The sequence below is a fragment of the Montipora foliosa genome, unplaced genomic scaffold (genome assembly GCF_036669935.1).
Source record: "Montipora foliosa isolate CH-2021 unplaced genomic scaffold, ASM3666993v2 scaffold_414, whole genome shotgun sequence".
Lineage (NCBI taxonomy): Eukaryota > Metazoa > Cnidaria > Anthozoa > Scleractinia > Acroporidae > Montipora > Montipora foliosa.
This window is the reverse complement of record NW_027179717.1, coordinates 197,501-214,085: the sequence shown is the minus strand read 5'-3', so window position 1 is coordinate 214,085 and position 16,585 is coordinate 197,501. Positions and strand designations below refer to the sequence as shown.

The 16,585-nt window shown below is 39.5% G+C and overlaps 1 protein-coding gene across 6 annotated transcripts in view; it reads right to left on the bottom strand.

Moving 5' to 3' along the window:
* Positions 1 to 16,585, bottom strand: part of LOC137988351 (substance-K receptor-like) — a 138,932-nt gene that overhangs the window by 50,523 nt on the left and 71,824 nt on the right. The window contains exons 1-4 of one of the 6 annotated variants that reach the window (XM_068834380.1): positions 15,984 to 16,031; positions 13,057 to 13,128; positions 10,330 to 10,480; positions 6,985 to 9,697 (exon numbers count right to left, since the gene is read on the bottom strand). In XM_068834380.1, coding sequence (XP_068690481.1) covers positions 8,714 to 9,691 — 978 coding nt within the window. In that variant the 5' untranslated portion in view covers positions 9,692 to 9,697; positions 10,330 to 10,480; positions 13,057 to 13,128; positions 15,984 to 16,031 and the 3' untranslated portion in view covers positions 6,985 to 8,713. Of the gene's footprint in view, positions 1 to 6,981; positions 9,698 to 10,329; positions 11,287 to 13,056; positions 13,129 to 15,983; positions 16,110 to 16,585 lie in introns of those variants that run through there. The other 5 variants (XM_068834382.1, XM_068834381.1, XM_068834378.1 and 2 more) reach the window with 5 other exon arrangements.

Below are 16,585 nucleotides of genomic sequence, written 5' to 3'. Positions count from 1 at the left end.
ATGCAAAAATCACTCAACTTAAAACAAAGCCGAATTTTGACCCCTAAAAACAAGTTTAAAAGAAAATTTGACTTCTGTTTCTCTTCGCGTAATTCAGTGTTTCTTCGCGGAACCCTAAACGAGACCTTGGCGGCTTAAAATATTGGCGCTTTGCCCGGAACACCCTAAGCGAGACCAAGATCCAAAATTTACACCCCTAAGCGAGACGACGAGCATCCCCGTCTGTTTCATATGGGAGTCCCCGCCCCCCCCCCCCCCCGGGTTTTTTACATCGTTAATTTTAGTGTATTTTCTATTATAATTAGTTTTTTTAAAACCATTTAATTTAGTGGAAAAAACTTATAAATCTTACATATATCTTATATACATATAAGGGTTTTTTTTTCCTGGATTATCCAATAAAACGAATAATAATCATTTATACACCTGATGGGATTTTTCCCTGGAAACACCCAAAAGAACGAATGATTTTTTTACCTGATGTCATTTTCCCTGGTTCCATCCAAAAGAACGAATAATTTATACACCTGGGCCCGGTTGTTCAAAAGCTGATTAATGCTAATCCCAGGTTAAAAATTAACCAAGGAGTTTATTTCTCTAATCCCAAATGCTTTTCAACGCTGATATTCGGCAAAACGTTTCATTAGAATAAGTTAATCTTGAAAAACAGAAATAAGGAAAAGAACTTTCATCAAAAAGTTGAAAACATAAAACAAAAGTTTACGCTAATCCTGGATTAAGTTAATCGGCTTTCGAACAACCGGGCCCAGATGGCACTTTTTTCCTGGAACTATTCCGATGAACGAATGTTTATACTCCTGCAGTACACCGTGTATCAGAAGCAGCACAATGTCACTTGGACGTCCCTGTTTTTCTGGGCCATTGCCCCTTCTTTGGCTTCCTACTCCCCATTTCGTAGTAGTCTTTTATTGCATCAGGCATTTTCTTTGTCATACTGGTTCCCAGACACATCGCGGTCAAATGTCTGAGCATGCGCGAGAAATTGTATTGGAGGCAACTCTGTCTATTTCAAAACTCTGGCAGAGAAGGGAATGGAGATCTAATCTCCGATAACAATGAACTTATTGTTAAAAATAATCACAGGCTGAGAGAGCTAAACATTTCGCCACTTGATGCATTTAGACTTCTTCCTTTAACTGATGATTTACCACTTGAATGAAAACTCGAGCGGCATGATTCTAAAGCTTCGGTAATTTCTTAAATAACGTTTTACCACAATTACCCCAGACAAGATTGCAACAAGAGGCTACAAGTAGCCTATACTCGGGCCTGCAAAAGTACAGTCGTGTATCGTTAATTTAGCACTAAAGAAAAGAAAAGAGGAAAGTCTGTCCTTCTTACATCGGCCTTACATTGCGATTCTCATGATGTTCGACTGTGTATGTAGTGAATACCCGGACCCAGATTATCTTCATTACAGGAGTTAACAATGACCACTCGACGATGGAAACGAGGTAAAAATAGTGTATTTATTCACTGACGAGCACATCAAGAGGAGCTTCTATCTCCTCTAATTCCTTGAGTCAACCCTTTCCCGAGTAAATTTATTTTTAGGAACAGGTTTTTCCCGCGAAAAGTATCATAATTCCCTTGACGCTGAGATAGCTCTGTTTTGATTGGCTTTTACAACAGTGGGCGTGCTGAATGTCCCAAGGGAGATTGGCTTTTACAACAGTGAGCGAGCTGAATCTCCCAAAGGAGGTGTTCTATAAATAAATCTACTCGGGAAAGGGTTGACTCCGAGGCCAAGTATGGGAGATAGAGGCTCCTCTTAATGAGCTCCTGATTTATTCCAAAGTGGCTAAGCACATTGTTTTTTACTGATCGATGGGTATTCTTGCTCAGTGTTTGAGAAAGGAAACGCTAATTGAACGGTTTAAGATGAAAAGAAATGACTCATCGAAACATCTTATGCAGAAAAAAATGAAAGAGAAACGAAGTTTAGATGTGAAAACATCTTTCCAAGATGACCATACTTTCGTGCAGTACTGCACGTAAAAGACACTTTGTCATGTGCGCGACACACAAAGATCCGCACTATATCTCAACACTTGAAAATACTTTCAGAAGTACACAAGTTCCTTGAGGATGGCCATGCCAAATGAATCCATACCACGAGAATATAAATACTCACAGTAATCTGCACCCAATTGTCAAAATAAATGTTATTTGCCAGCTGGGAGGTCCGTATAGGGAAAAACTGTGACCGAGGCTGCAGGCCTAGGGCACCTTTTTCAAGACCGATGTCCCAGTTTTTTGCTATACGGACCGACCCTTTGCTGGTAAATAACTTTTTCTTTTCTTCTCTCTCCCATCCTCTCTTAAAGTCACTTTTTTTAATTGTTGACTCGCATCGCGCTTGATAGCGAATGCAGTATTAAAGCGACTTACAAAATGAACGTTTCAAAGAGAAATATTTTTATTTGAATTATATTTCCAAACCTCTTGTCTAATGAAAAATAACCTCTGTATGTAAACGGGGTCGGTGTCAAAAAATAGTGTTTCGTTTCCGGAATGGTAAGGGCAGGAGAAAAGATAGAATACTGTAGTGTGGGTCACTTGGCCTGTCATTATTTCGCTTCATGTATTGAAACTCTCGAGAAATAAAGATAGAAATGTGAACGCAAACTCTCTAAACGGTGAGAAGCCTGTCAAGGAATATTAACCATTAATGTCACTGTTCCTTGCATAATTAGCTTTTAAACACGTAACGCAAGGCGCAATGGAACGAGACAACAGACGTATTGGCGTTTTTTTGAGGGAAACACTGCCTTGCAGCTGGTTAGCCTATGCGACTTCCAGATTGCGTGACATAGAACAATCTCACTTATCTCCCCAGCACTACGAGCTGAGTGGTAAATAGGAAGTGCTGGATCGGACACGAGTATTGGTTAGCAAGCAATGTACAAAGGCAACGAGCCAACAAGCTTGGGGGAAGTCGCTGTGCAGACTTAACCACGCCACACAGGCGCGACCCAATTTTAATGACGGCAAAGCGATAAATCCAACCCATCTCCAAAGGGAGAGAGGGAGGGAGGGGGAAAACTTTGACAAATTCCAAACAGCTAGTTGATTTACTATAGAAGACAAACTGCTAAGTGAATCTTGGACGACTAACTGAGGCTTTTTTAGCTAGACCCTGTCTATTTAAGTAGCCAGTTGCACAGGTTCTACTATGTAGCAGGTAAGCATTACACGTGCTCATTAGCAGTAATGAATGAGTCTTTAACAGATTTGGCCAATGCATGTGTACGTTATAATCTGAGATCTAGGAACAGAGTCTTAATGTCCTCGTTTTATTACTGGGTTGCCAAACCCAGTCGGAATCTGTCTTTAATTTCGTCGTTTTTTTAAGTTCCGTTTTCTTTTTCTTTTTATTTTTTCCGTGTCGGTAAAAGTCTTGCCTGTCACTCCCCTGCTAAGTGGTGTCTTTGTGCATAGAGCCTTCTACGAGTATTTTTTTAGGATCGAGAGGGTTGTGGGAAATGCGTAGATTTCTCCGCTGGTGGACACAGTAGAACGATTAACTTAACCGGCAATGGCGTCGAAAGTCATGTAACGCGAATGGCGTTTTAGTGGATCTTTGAACAAAATGTACCCTTATGAAGCTCAATAATGGCAAGCGAATTGGATACTGAACAAGACAGGTGGTCGAATGTTAGAAGCGACGAGTAATGGACTTCGACAACAATCTGTCGCCCGTCGAGCCGTAATCAAAGTGAGCTGTCCTCCTAAAATTTTGCCAAGTGTGGTGTTTTGTACAACACTCAAACCAAATGAAAAGTTCTCTGGTAACTCAGTATGGGTTCAACAAAGACAGAGAAGGAATCCGTATAGTGGATCTGTTATCTCAGTTGTCTCGCTATTTGTCAGATTTGTCTTTACCCGTTCTCAACTCTGCACAGTCTTCCGGTATAACAATTGGAAATTTCACTAATAAGTCATTGACGTGAATGGCGTTTTAGTGGATCTTTAAACAAAATATACCCTCATGGAGCTCACGAATGGATCGTCAATTGGATGAGCAAGACGGCGCTGAAAAATAAATATCTGGATTTTAAGAGACGAGTAATGGTCTTCGACAACAATTTCATTTTTCGCCTTGGCCAACGATCATTCAATTGTAAACGCGAGTTGTAAAACTTTGTCAACCAAGTTGAAAGATAATGCAAGTTTCTTAAATTTTAATTTTTATGCTACGTCAATTTCTACTACAGATTTTAGTGACCATGATTATGTATACTTTTAATCGACATGTATCTTACATATACAATCGTAATTGCCATTTAGTTTTAGCTCTCTTACAACATAGGGATTTTTAGTTTAGGCGTATAATAGTATGTAATTTAAGGGATCTTATCTTATTTGTAAACACACGACCCCATAAGCTTACAGCTTTAAACATTATCGTGTTTAAATAAAGGTATATCTATCTATCTATCTATCTATATCAAGTGAGCTTTGTTTCTAATATTTTACTAACTTGGTATTATATAAAACACGGAAATCAAATAGCAATTTTTTTATGGATTTAACCATAGTTACTAACTAAGATTTAACAAATTAACATTGAAGGAATCGAATGCCTACAAGAATGCATCACAGTGTTTACTCAAGTCGCATCTTAGTTGTCTGACAATTTACATTTACCGGTATTTTGTACTCAACTCTGCAAAGGTGTAAAATATTTGGAAATGTGATAGTGAAGAATTATTTGAATGAACGTTGTTGTCGCTTTTGTGCTTCATTATTTACGGTCAGCGTTCCGAGTCGAAAAGGGTTTTGATGTGAACTGTCAAAAATGTATTTAATTCCACCTCTTGTTTGAAATAGGAAGGTATTTTTGCCACTAATAGTAAATATGTTGTTTGTTTCGGTTAATTTTTCGCTGGAAAAGGATTTTGCCGAGATATTTCCAGCCTTTGTGAACTTTAACATCATGTTGTGTAATTTTCGAGCTTAACAAATTTGCATACGTGTGTTCAAATGTGATACGGGAGCATTTTTGTGGTATAGTGTAACGAAAATAAACAGGTCTGTTGCAAGTTTTCTTGAGTTTCAACAAAATTACCCCCAAAATCGGCAAAAAAAATCTGACACTGATGAATAATAAAGTAGCTGCTATTCCCGAAACGATGGAATTACCTGGCGATAAATAACCTCGTCTTGGAGAGTAAAGTTTTGACTGTCAACCTGAAGAATTGGGCGATTGTGATCTTTGTGTTGAATTCGCACATTTCTTGTCAAACTTTATAACACTTGAAAGAAAAAGAAAACTTACAAAAACAAAAACCCGGTATCTGTGTCAAATGGTGATTTGACACTGTTCCGCGAGTAAACACACCGCGGTAACTTCATCACGGCGCCCTCTGAATCCGATGTAACTTTCGATTTTGCGCTTTTACTTGTACAGCCAAAAGTACAATAGCAAAAATCTCCCAGAATGTTTGTCGGTGATCGTAACTTTTTATATTCGGGGTTAAAAATTAATGTTGTTTTCGTGTCATAAATGTTGTTGCTGATGGCAAAATATTTTATTCTCGATCGACCGTCCAGAAAACGTCCTTCTGCTCTTCCCAAAAACTTTGTACCACTATTTATTTACTTTTGCATCAATATTTGTTTCGCATAAAGCAAGCTAACAAAATCAGTTCCTTGCTTGGTCCGCATTTGTTAGCGTTAAAACAGAATTTTCGGTCCACTGCTTCTGTTTTGAGGGGTATATTGTTTTTGGTCTCCCATCAAGATACTAACCCCGCCGCACAGGGTTAAACTTCAGCGAACGATTGTAGCTGTCAGATGCTCAGAGGGCACGCTTAAACTTGTGGTGAAAAGAAGTTGTGAGGGAACTTGAAAATTATCAACACGTCAGCCCAGAAGCCAATGTTTCTCGCTTCTCTTTTATTTGTTATTCTTCAGAGACTGGAATGCTGTAGTTCAATACAACACAATTCAGTACCTTCTGATTTTCTGTAACATGTACCACAGGCAACCCAGTGTATGCTTCACGGAAGCATCTCGTTTACAACAAAACCGTTGATTGTAAGACCTTGAACGGCCGACTACAAAGAACGCGAAGATAACTATCGCGACATGAAGAATAGCCCTTTTAGTAGGGTCACGTTCCATTAACAGTATTTTACTGATAGGGCAGTAAAATCTCATTTAAAGAGATACTTGTTTATGTGCAAAATACATCGAAGCATAAAGTCTACAAATACCAGTATTTTACCTTCAAATACTTACCCCTGCATAACATTTCAAATTCCGTTTTCCGTGAATCTTCTCATGATTACATGTGTTACATACGAACCATTGAAATTACTAGCTTTACAATCACTGGTGCCTCGTTAATCCAATTTATTGCTAAGACTTTTTTGCATTACTAATTAACACGAAAAGGGGTAACTTGAGAATTTTTAACAATATACCCTTTAATCTAACCCAAAATCATTCAGATATCCACAACGTCCAATGCATGATCCATTTCCTTCGCTTTTGGGTTTGTCAGCATTATGATTTGCAACATTTCAGGTTTACGTGTTCACAAGTTTGTTTTTGTATGTCGAAGATGTTTAGATTTCCAATTACAAACTCTGTGTAAATAGTTCACCCTTCTGAGAAACCAAAAAAACAACATTCTTTTACTAATCGTACGTACCGGGTATTCCTGATTTCGGTATTAAATTTAACTTTCATTTTCCAAATGGTCTGGATAGCACAAGTGATGCTAATATTTTTAAAAATACACACACACTTTTAAGTTTAAGGAACATGCTTCGATGTTTCAAACATCATTTTGCTCATCCACGCTTTTGGAAAAGTGTTACATACCACGTATTTACATTTAAACGCATACCCGAGGTAGCTCCTATAGTTGTGTTTATGAGCAAGTGATCTACTTGGCTAGTAATACGATGAAATGTGAATGACCTCGGTACATTGTTAACCAAATACGTTCCAGCAAGTTTCCTTCTTTTTCTGCTGTTATTAAATAGACGTCTCAGCCTTTTCTCTGTAATTCTGCTCGGTTCTCGGGCACGTCTATGTCAATGCACACGCAAATCACAACTAAAGAAAACACACTTGTGCTTATCGAGACCTGTATTTCTCCTTTGGAATCAAGTCTTTATTACCACTGAGAATCAATTAACTGTACAGCCTTTCAAACTACATCACATTTATTTTCCAAAGAGCTAATCAGTCTCCACTGATGACATCAAATCTTGTAAAACTAGAACAGAACTATATACACAAGATGGCAGTGAACACGATCGCTAATATGGCTAGTTGAACAAAGGATATACGCTAGACCACTACAAGAAACAAAACTGTTTAACAATAAAAAACAAAAAAATGCAATAGACAGAAAACTTATCTCCGCAGTCAATGGTATCATCAGTGAGCGGGAGGCTGTTTGTTCTCAGTGAAAATGGTACAAGCGTGAGGCCATTTGTTCGCTGTGCCAATGGTTTTACTTTGTCGTCAGAAGATTCCAATATGGCATCCATTTGTTTGTGCAGTTATTTTCTTTGTCGCTGTCATCTTCAAAGTAGTTCTAAATAAGGTACCCGCTGCTCATTAAAGAATTTGTGTTTTGAATTGTATCACTTTCGATAGTTGCGTTTATTTCAGTTACCATGATTCGAGTATATTCTTGTTTCATTCAGTTCGCGGACGACTTGTTTCGAAGCTGACGCTTGACATCTTTTAGTGTGGGTCTACCGCGAAAAGCCTATGCCTTTCTTCGTATGTGTTTTGAGCGCCCCAAGAAGAAATCAATTAAATCAATGCGATCTCGATTTATCCCAAACAACGCATCACACTGCTCTTCATGATCTTGGATTACGTGAATTGCTTTAAATAACGAATGTAAACAGCGCCACGTGGCTTCTATTGTGCATTACCCAATCAAAACACCGCCACGTGCTTTCTATTGTGCATTGCCCAATCAAACACCGCCACGTTTTTCTATTGCGCATTTTGCTGCACAGGAAAAAAATAAAACTGAAATCAAACGTATTTTATAACTCGTGCCCCTACGGGCCCGAGTAATAATCAAAGTGAGGTTGAATTTACGCATTGTGTATGTAATGAAGAGATGGTAGAGACTAACGGTCTCATCCTTTTTATTTCGCCCATCCCGAGAGCGACCTTTTAGATTCTTTGCCACCTTAAATGTTCATCAAGGACTATCCCAAGCCATTGGACATGTTGAGGAGAGTTCCTCAATAGCAACGCTCAAGTGGGTTTAATAAGGTACTCAACTTTTCCTGAAGCCAATTGGTATAATTTTGGTTTTAGCACTATCTCAAGTTAGTTTAATTTAATATGTAAATGAGGCCTGATTCAAACGCCAGCTTCTACCGTGTCAAACTTAAATGAGTTTGACCTGGGAGTGGTACAACAATAACATGGGAGTGGTTTCAAACATCGAATTAAATTCGTTCGCGCCAAATTCAAAATAAATAAAACAACAAAACACACCTTCCATCCAGCGGTCAGCTACAACATGCGCAGAAGAATCAGTAGTGCGAAATTGGAAACTGGCCTAAGGGGGCCAAGAGTGTGAGATACATTACCCCCAAGCCCCGCGCCGCCATACGCATCTTACGTAAATTTAATCATTACACAAGCAGCTGACCTTTCGATGGACAAGAGATTTAGTTTGAGGCCAAAGTAAGACTAGACACTACATGCCATTAAGAGGAAATTCCTGAACATGGCGGGCGGGCAATGGTGTACACATCAAAACTGAAAACAGAGCTCTTTTGAACTCTGGCATTCTACAGGCATAAAATATGGGATTGACGAGTGAGTTTCCGTAAAATAAACAGATAGTAACCAAAGTTAAACGTATAATTGTTCGATGGGAAATTTCGTAGTAGAGAACCGAGTCCACACAGCCGACAACAAACCACCAAACGATATATGGTAAGGACAGCATAGAAGACACACTCGCCACAATGAACAATGTCTTTGTCAGTTTTCTTTCTTTAATGATTCCACCATGGCGCCGAGGAAGTGTTCGGCATTTCATTTTAATCGCGATGGACGCGTAGGAAACAAGGATAATGAGAAGACAGCAAGAAAGAAATAAGGTTCCGTGAATCTCATAAGGAAAGTAGACACCGTACCAGAATAATAGGAAATCCACAGCCTGCCATATCCCCGCTGTAAACCAAACGGCGAAAACAGCCGCTCCAAAGGTCCTCTTTTTCATGAGGCGATGCTTAAATGGACGAAACGTTGCGTGTAAACGCTCCAACGAAATAACAGCAAGATTTACGACGGAGGAGTGCAAAAAGAACACTGGCAAACCAGAAATTATAGTAGTGGTCAAGTTCTCGACAGGAAACCTAAACTTCCATAAGAAGATGTCCCCCTCCAGACAAAGGAAACTCAGATTTTGGACCAGAATGGGCGGCGAGAATAATCCAGTAAAGAGATCAGCAACTGTCAAGTTGATTACCAGGTACATGTGACGCTTGCGAAGACTGCGATCTCTTAAGAAAACGATGATTGAAAGGCCATTCAATGTCACTATAGTAGCCAACACTGTGTATAGTACCAGCTGCCAGGTGATGCACTCTGATCGAGATACACTCGGATCAAATAACGTGAGGTTTTGCTCACCAAAGAATGTCGAATTACCCGACTCAGCAGCCATCGATACCTGAAAAGAGAAATCGCTAGTAAGATATCATAGTCAGATGTATGAATTTTCCCACTGTGACACTATCATTCGTTTGCATAAAAGACTTTAATTATGACTACAATGAGGTTTCCGAGTTGACGTTGCGACTAGGGAAGGATTGAATAAAAAGCTGCAAAAGCTCAAGGCTAGCCACTGTGTCCGGGGAATCCTCTTCTAATGATTTTGAAATCGAAGTCACCAGAACTGGAAGCTAACCATCCGGTTATATCCTTCTTTTTTCTTAACCTTGATTATATTTTGAGCGGTAAAGGACAACCGCTGTAGTACAATGAAACGGATTCCCGTGCAAGCTCCTTGGAATAAAATTATACTAGCCACATAAAACGCGCATTTTACATTTTCGCTGGATAATGTAAAATGAATAATGTAATCCTGTAATGGGCTCTGATCGATCTTTGAGTAGACAGTAAACCAACCGAATTACTGTCTTTTCTGCTCATCGCCTGGAGAAGAAAATACGCTAACATAAACAATAAATGGTTTTCACCTGACATCACAGAAGCCATGTTGGTGCACAGAATGAATGGAGAAAAAAGTTTTTCGGAATTTGACGCTATTATAATGCAAAACATGAGCCATAATTTGCCAACCTCGTTCCCAGGGTCTTCTCGGCCTTCAACATGGCGGCGGGTCGGGACACAGCAGATCACGTGATCAATTTGTTCCGTCGAGGATAGACAAATATGCAATGTTTCCAAATTGGCGGCAAGGAATAAGGTGAGAGAAATCTGGGTTCGACAACTGCCAACAAAATAATACAAACAAAATGGCATGCCAGGGGAAGCTACAGGAACTGCACCGACCAGTGGTCTGGGTGAAAACATTGGTTTGGTGTTGAGGCTCTGATTCTCGCCAGCGCAAATTTTTAATATCTGTACAAATAAATGACTGGGACAAGGCCGGAGCCATTCCTGTATTTAGCCCCTCCTGGGGAAAACTAAAGCCGTAAAATTTGTTGTAAGAGACCTAGAATACGGATGGATGAATGCACGAGTAACGGGAATGCGGTAGATGACAGAGAACTCTTGTTTTGCTTTTCATTTCATGTTGTTTTAAAGCAATGCAAGTTTATATGCGGCTTTATTTATATTGAATCGAGAGCTTCAGTTGGCTATGGAGAGGATTTTGGCGGGGAAAAGCTGTTCAGCCGTCTCATGGGTCTCCGCTAAGCGAAAATACGCTTCGCTTCCGCGTGCATTCTCGTCCCTGGAAGTCCAGCCAAAATGTTTATATGGGAAAACGTTGTCTCGCTTGCCAGGGTTACTCTATTTGCCGAGGCGAGACAAGTTGTCTTACCCACCCGAGTTGTCCTCGCCACCTCTTGTAAACGGTTGCCAGATTTTTTTAAAGTGCTACTATGATCAAAAAATTAACTTCCCTTTTTCCTTTAGATTTTGAAAACGTGTTTACTTGACACCTGACTGGCAAAATTTTGAGCTTCGAATTATATCCTAAGGCTGTTTGCTTTGAGTGCAAGTTTTGGATTTCACGGTCCGCCATTACTCACGTTCGAAAATGACCGATTGGACCTCAGAGGGTTGGATCGAGGTAAGATGACGTCAAAGACTCACTGGCTTAAAATTGCAGCATGTAAACGCAGCTTATTATACATGCAAAACACGAGTTTAAAAGTCTGAAAGCTCGAAACTCCCGTGCTGCATATTAATTTAGGCGCGTGCAGACGCATTGCATTTTTAAACTGGTGAGTCTTTGACGTCATCTTATCCTCGATCCAGCTCTCTCAAGATTTTTCAAGTTAGTAATGGTGGACCATTAAATATGAAAATTCCAGTCAAACTAAACAGGTGTCTTTATATATTGGTACGAGCGGTTTCAGATAAAAAAAAAATAAAGAACGAAAAGTTTTACATTTGCAAGCTCACATTCTCGTCAAAACATAAAATTGGGTGATTTCACGTCGTTGTTATGCTGCACGTGCTGCCGCACGTGCTGCGCGTGCTGCACGATTATTTTTCCTCTTTAAGGTGATTCCCTAGTATTGCACTGCGCATCCTGTTCTGCGCATAACACAGTGTAGGCCAGGTTCGTATTCAGGCATGCCTAAGAGGCTTTATGGTCAAAGTCCACGGCTCAGTTCTGTTTTCTTCGTCTCACAAGTCTCAAGGGATATTTCTAAACAAAACAATGTTTAAAGTTAACCATAAAGACTCGTGGCCATGTGTGAATATTGATATATCGAACGTGGCCAAAAACATTTCAAAATAGCGACCTTTCGTGCGGGAAAGCTCGCTAGAAAGAAGAATGGCCGTTTTCAGAGCACAGCAGTAAAGAGCAAAACGGGAAAATCTTTTAGACTCTTGCAAAGCAAAAACTTGAGTGATGACCTCGATGATGCTCAAGTGTCATTTCAGTCCGAGAGTGAAAGTGAAAACCGCACTATCGGGGAGACGTCCGGGGGAGACGTGTTGTTCGACGGGTCGAGCTTGGTTTAATTTCTGTTTTCTCCTAAACAAGGTTGGTGACCTATCTTTTTTTGCCATAATATTATTCTCTTACTTCTCATCTATATGCTGTAAAAAAAAAATTACAAATTTACGTCAGAAAAAAAAGTTACAGGGAAAAAAGTGTTCGTAGCCATCACTCGTGGACACAAAATTGTCTCCTCGCGATCACGCACCCAAGGAATATTTGTAGTCAGTGCCTTTTCAAGTGGTGTGCCTGTGCCATAGAACAAACATTAAATTTTTCCTTTTGAACAATACAATACACCTGTTTTGTTATTTCAAGAATTACGTCAAAGCTGTGCTTCCTGTTCCTGCAAAACGTAGCGTGAACAGATGGAACAATATTGTCCTTGATAGATGAAGTCGCAAAGATTAAATGAGTAACTTGAGCAAGTCATATCTCGCAAACGAGCTTGGTGACCTAGTTTTTTAATCGCACATTTCGCGTCACCATAATGTAGGGAACAATTGAGAAAAGTTTAAAGAAAATCTTACGACAACTTCTATTTCTAAGGAATCACCTTAACCAATGACGTCTCTGTTTTGTGGCGTTGTTGGTGCAGTCGAAGTCGTCGTTTCTTAAGCTCCCTAATGACATTGGTTGAAAGTGGAAACTGAAAAAAAATCGTACTGCACCACGAATTTTAGCTTCTATTTTTGCGGTACTCTGGGTAACAACGACGTCAAAAAACCAAATTCGACGTTTTGACGACAACGTGAGCAAACAAATGAAATGTCAACCTTTCATTCATCATTTTTGCCATTAGACCACTCCTAACAATTTATTTTTAGCCGGATACTTCGTCTAAATTGTACGACGTGAGTGAGTTGGAATAATCGAGAAGTACTTACGACGGTCACAGTGCAAAATTATATTTTGAGGTGACGTTTTCCTCCATCTTAAAGTCCCTAATGTCTCCAATTCTGTGAAATAAAATTCTGGAGTAAACTGAAAGCGCCAAATGTAAATGCCACTCGCAACCAAATGGAATTTCTGGCGATTGAGTGGTAACGAAAAAGCCTGAAATTGAATATTTCTGCGTCAGTAGAGCGACGGGGCCTGGGTTACAATAGGTGTTAGAGAGGGATTATGGATAGTGACTGGTGTATGTAAGCTAAGTATAGCATGTGATTAGTCATTCTAGGTCGACACCGTTTACCCACAATTTTCGAGATTTTGGACTTGTAAAGCTCTTTTAAGGACGTTCGCGCGAAAATTTTTCAACATTGATTTTTTTCTGAAACTTTTACCACTGTAAGATAATGAGTTAGTTATGTCAGAAATGTAAAAAAAATGGGGGGTCACCAACTTCGTTTTGGAGAGAACATGCCCGGAAAAACACCCAAAATGTGACAAAATCGGACTTCGTTAGCGAATAAGGCCAGTGTCTGTAAACCCAAATATATTGCAATTAAATCTTTGATGTGAAATCTTCTCTGCCAAATATTGTTTAAGTGGATTTATTAAGTGAATTTAGTCAACTGGTGAGGTTCCTTAAAGATCAAGTTCGCATTTAGCGACCACAGTTTCACGCGCCACAGTTTCACGCGCCTTGCAGCCGCAAGATGGCAGGATTTGATGTTCCGTGAGTAGAAATCTTGAAATTTTTTTAACTTCCCACATTGATTTTTTGTTAATTTTTGGACAACGTGGAGATAATTGTAAATAAAGTCCGTTTCTGGAAAGAAAAATAGGGGTCACCGAACGTCCAAGAGCGTTAAATCCAGGCAAAGCTATAGCAATGGCCTTTTGCCCTATCATTTCTCATTTTATTTCTTAGCGCGCGCGCTCGTGTATGACGTGGCGTGTGCATTTGCGTGCGCAGTAAGGTGCGCAGAAACAATTGGCGCGAACGTCCTTAAGATGGGTTCTTAATTTCTCTGGCTGGCCTATGTCTCTTACCCAGAGAGGACAGTTCAGTGCGGCGACTCTTTGTGTGTTCGTCTTCTAGAGGTTACGATTACCAATTCAGTGCTTGCTGTGGCTTTTCTTGTAGTTTAGTCAAGTTTGCAACGTTACACCGATGCTCAAGTGCTGAGCCATGCTAAGCCTAACTTGTGATTAAGCTTCCTTTATGCTTTTAATTTGTTACATTCATCTGTTACGCAATTAGATACCTTTAAACCCCGAAGTGTTTGCGGCACTGCGTTTGGTTCGGGGAGTACGTTTCCATTTTTCCCACAGCGTTTTTGGTATCCGGCGATGCCGCTAGTTTTGTACTTTCCTTAATTCAATTTATGTGCACCAATAGTTGCGACTTTTATCCAATATTCACGCTTGTAATGTTACAACGGGGTGCGGCCGAGGCTCCCAAAATAAACCTAATGGTATATTTTTCTCGCGCCTGTAGCGTGGTGAAGCTGAAATTATAAGATAGTTTGATATTTGCCGAAAACACCATAACAACTATCACATGTTTTTAGTGACTCTCTAAAAGTTGTTTGTCACATAGTGACCTAATCATATGAAGCAATTACAAATAAGTCACCAGTCGAAAACAAAACGATTTTTCGCCAGCGAATAAGCATTTTAAGACAATTCGTGAGTTTTGGAGATTTGGGTAAGGTTAGGAAACCACAATGACAACTAAGTATAAGGGGGCCATTAGGGTCAAACCGCTCAAAACCGGAAAACCTCTGCACAACCGAAGGCAAAACCCTCAAAATCAAGTTTTTAAAACCATGTTAGAACTGATTCATTTGTAATAAGAGTAGCATACGAACTTGGGCCTGCGTCAGGAGGTTAATTCCAGAAATGAGAATGATGCTATAGAATATTTGCACGCGGCTGACACGCATGATTAACGAACCTAAAGCGTACATCAAATTGGAGAAACCGCATCGGATATTTAAAAAAAAACCTTTCCCTTTTGCATAAAACCAAATGCGAAAAATAGATCAATATTCGTCGTGCGTAGTTTTTCCAGCTTTTTTTTCCAATAAACGAAGAAAGTTATGCTTTGTCATCAATGTGTTTAATAATAAAACAATTATCCTGCTCAATCTTGCGGAATATCGCCTGATTTTAGCCAGCTCGGCTAATTATCAGGCGATATTCCGCGCGATTTCACAGGATAATTGTTAACTATTCACCTCCGAGCAACTTGCGCTGGATTTGCGCCCGAAAATATTGTAATCGTTGGAGGAATACTGAGTTAAAATCATCTTTTTGTGCTATATCATCTAACTGTTTTAGTATATACTAAAACAACTATTCATCTCAGTGTCGGTGGCTAGTAGTTGATATTTACCTCGCCGCTTGGCGGCACGGTAAATAATATCCACCACTAACCACTTCCAGAGTTAACTTACAACTCGTCATGACGACTTAAAAGAGTCGCCATAACGAATTATAACTCGACCTATAAGTCGCCATAACATGTTTTAAGTCGATTAAAATTTGCCATAATGAATTATAAGTCACGGTGACGTGTTATAAGTCGATTATAAGTCATCATGATGAGTTATAAGTTGATTTGTAAGTCTCAAATGTCTGAAATGATTAAAAATGTTGAAGGACTAAAAAGTATTTTTCATGGGACGTGTTTTAAGTTGTCTAAAAGTCGTTTTTACATGGTTAAAATTTTGGGATGGATTTCCCGTTAGGGGCTCCACATTGCATAATTCTGTTTCCGTATTCGAATCTTGAACTAAGAGAGAAATGTTATCACGCTGCATGCTTGAAAATTTGCCGGTGTTTAACTGTATCAGATAGAAAATAAAAGGGGAAGATTCCCACTTTATTTTCCCTTGCTACATCATAACAAAGTTATTCTCACCTTTATATCCTTTGTAGAGAATTTTTCTTAGGAGAAAGTGAAATGCTGGTATTAAAGCAATGCGACAGTACTCGACACTGTTTCAAATGTCTCGCATCCGACACAGTAGAGACTTTTAAGATCTACGATTAAAACGTCACCATCATCGTATACCGTTCCATCTCATTGAAGTTGTACAATATAAGTGAAGTATTCTAAAATAAATTGTGTACTTGCGGTTTTAGAGTAAGAAAAAGAGAACTGCATGTTCACGTTGTCGTCAAAACGTCAAATTTGGTGATTTGACGTCGTTGTTACGCAGAGTACTGCAAAAACCGTGTTATGTGCTATTAATTAAGGAGCTTTAGCAACGATGACGGAAACGGCAACGAGAACGTCATCTCAAAACATAAACTCCCATTATTGTAATGACTTCGAGACTATTCCAAGCTTTTTAACATGACAATGGTGTGGCACTCCCTCAAGAATGAAACCCATATGAGTCAAGCTTAATTTAGGGGAGGAAATGAAAATTTATCGTCAAGTGCTGGCGTCCTCCATAAAACCTCAAATTTGGATATTTCGCGTTGTTGTTTTGCTGACGACGGCGAAGAAATGGAAAA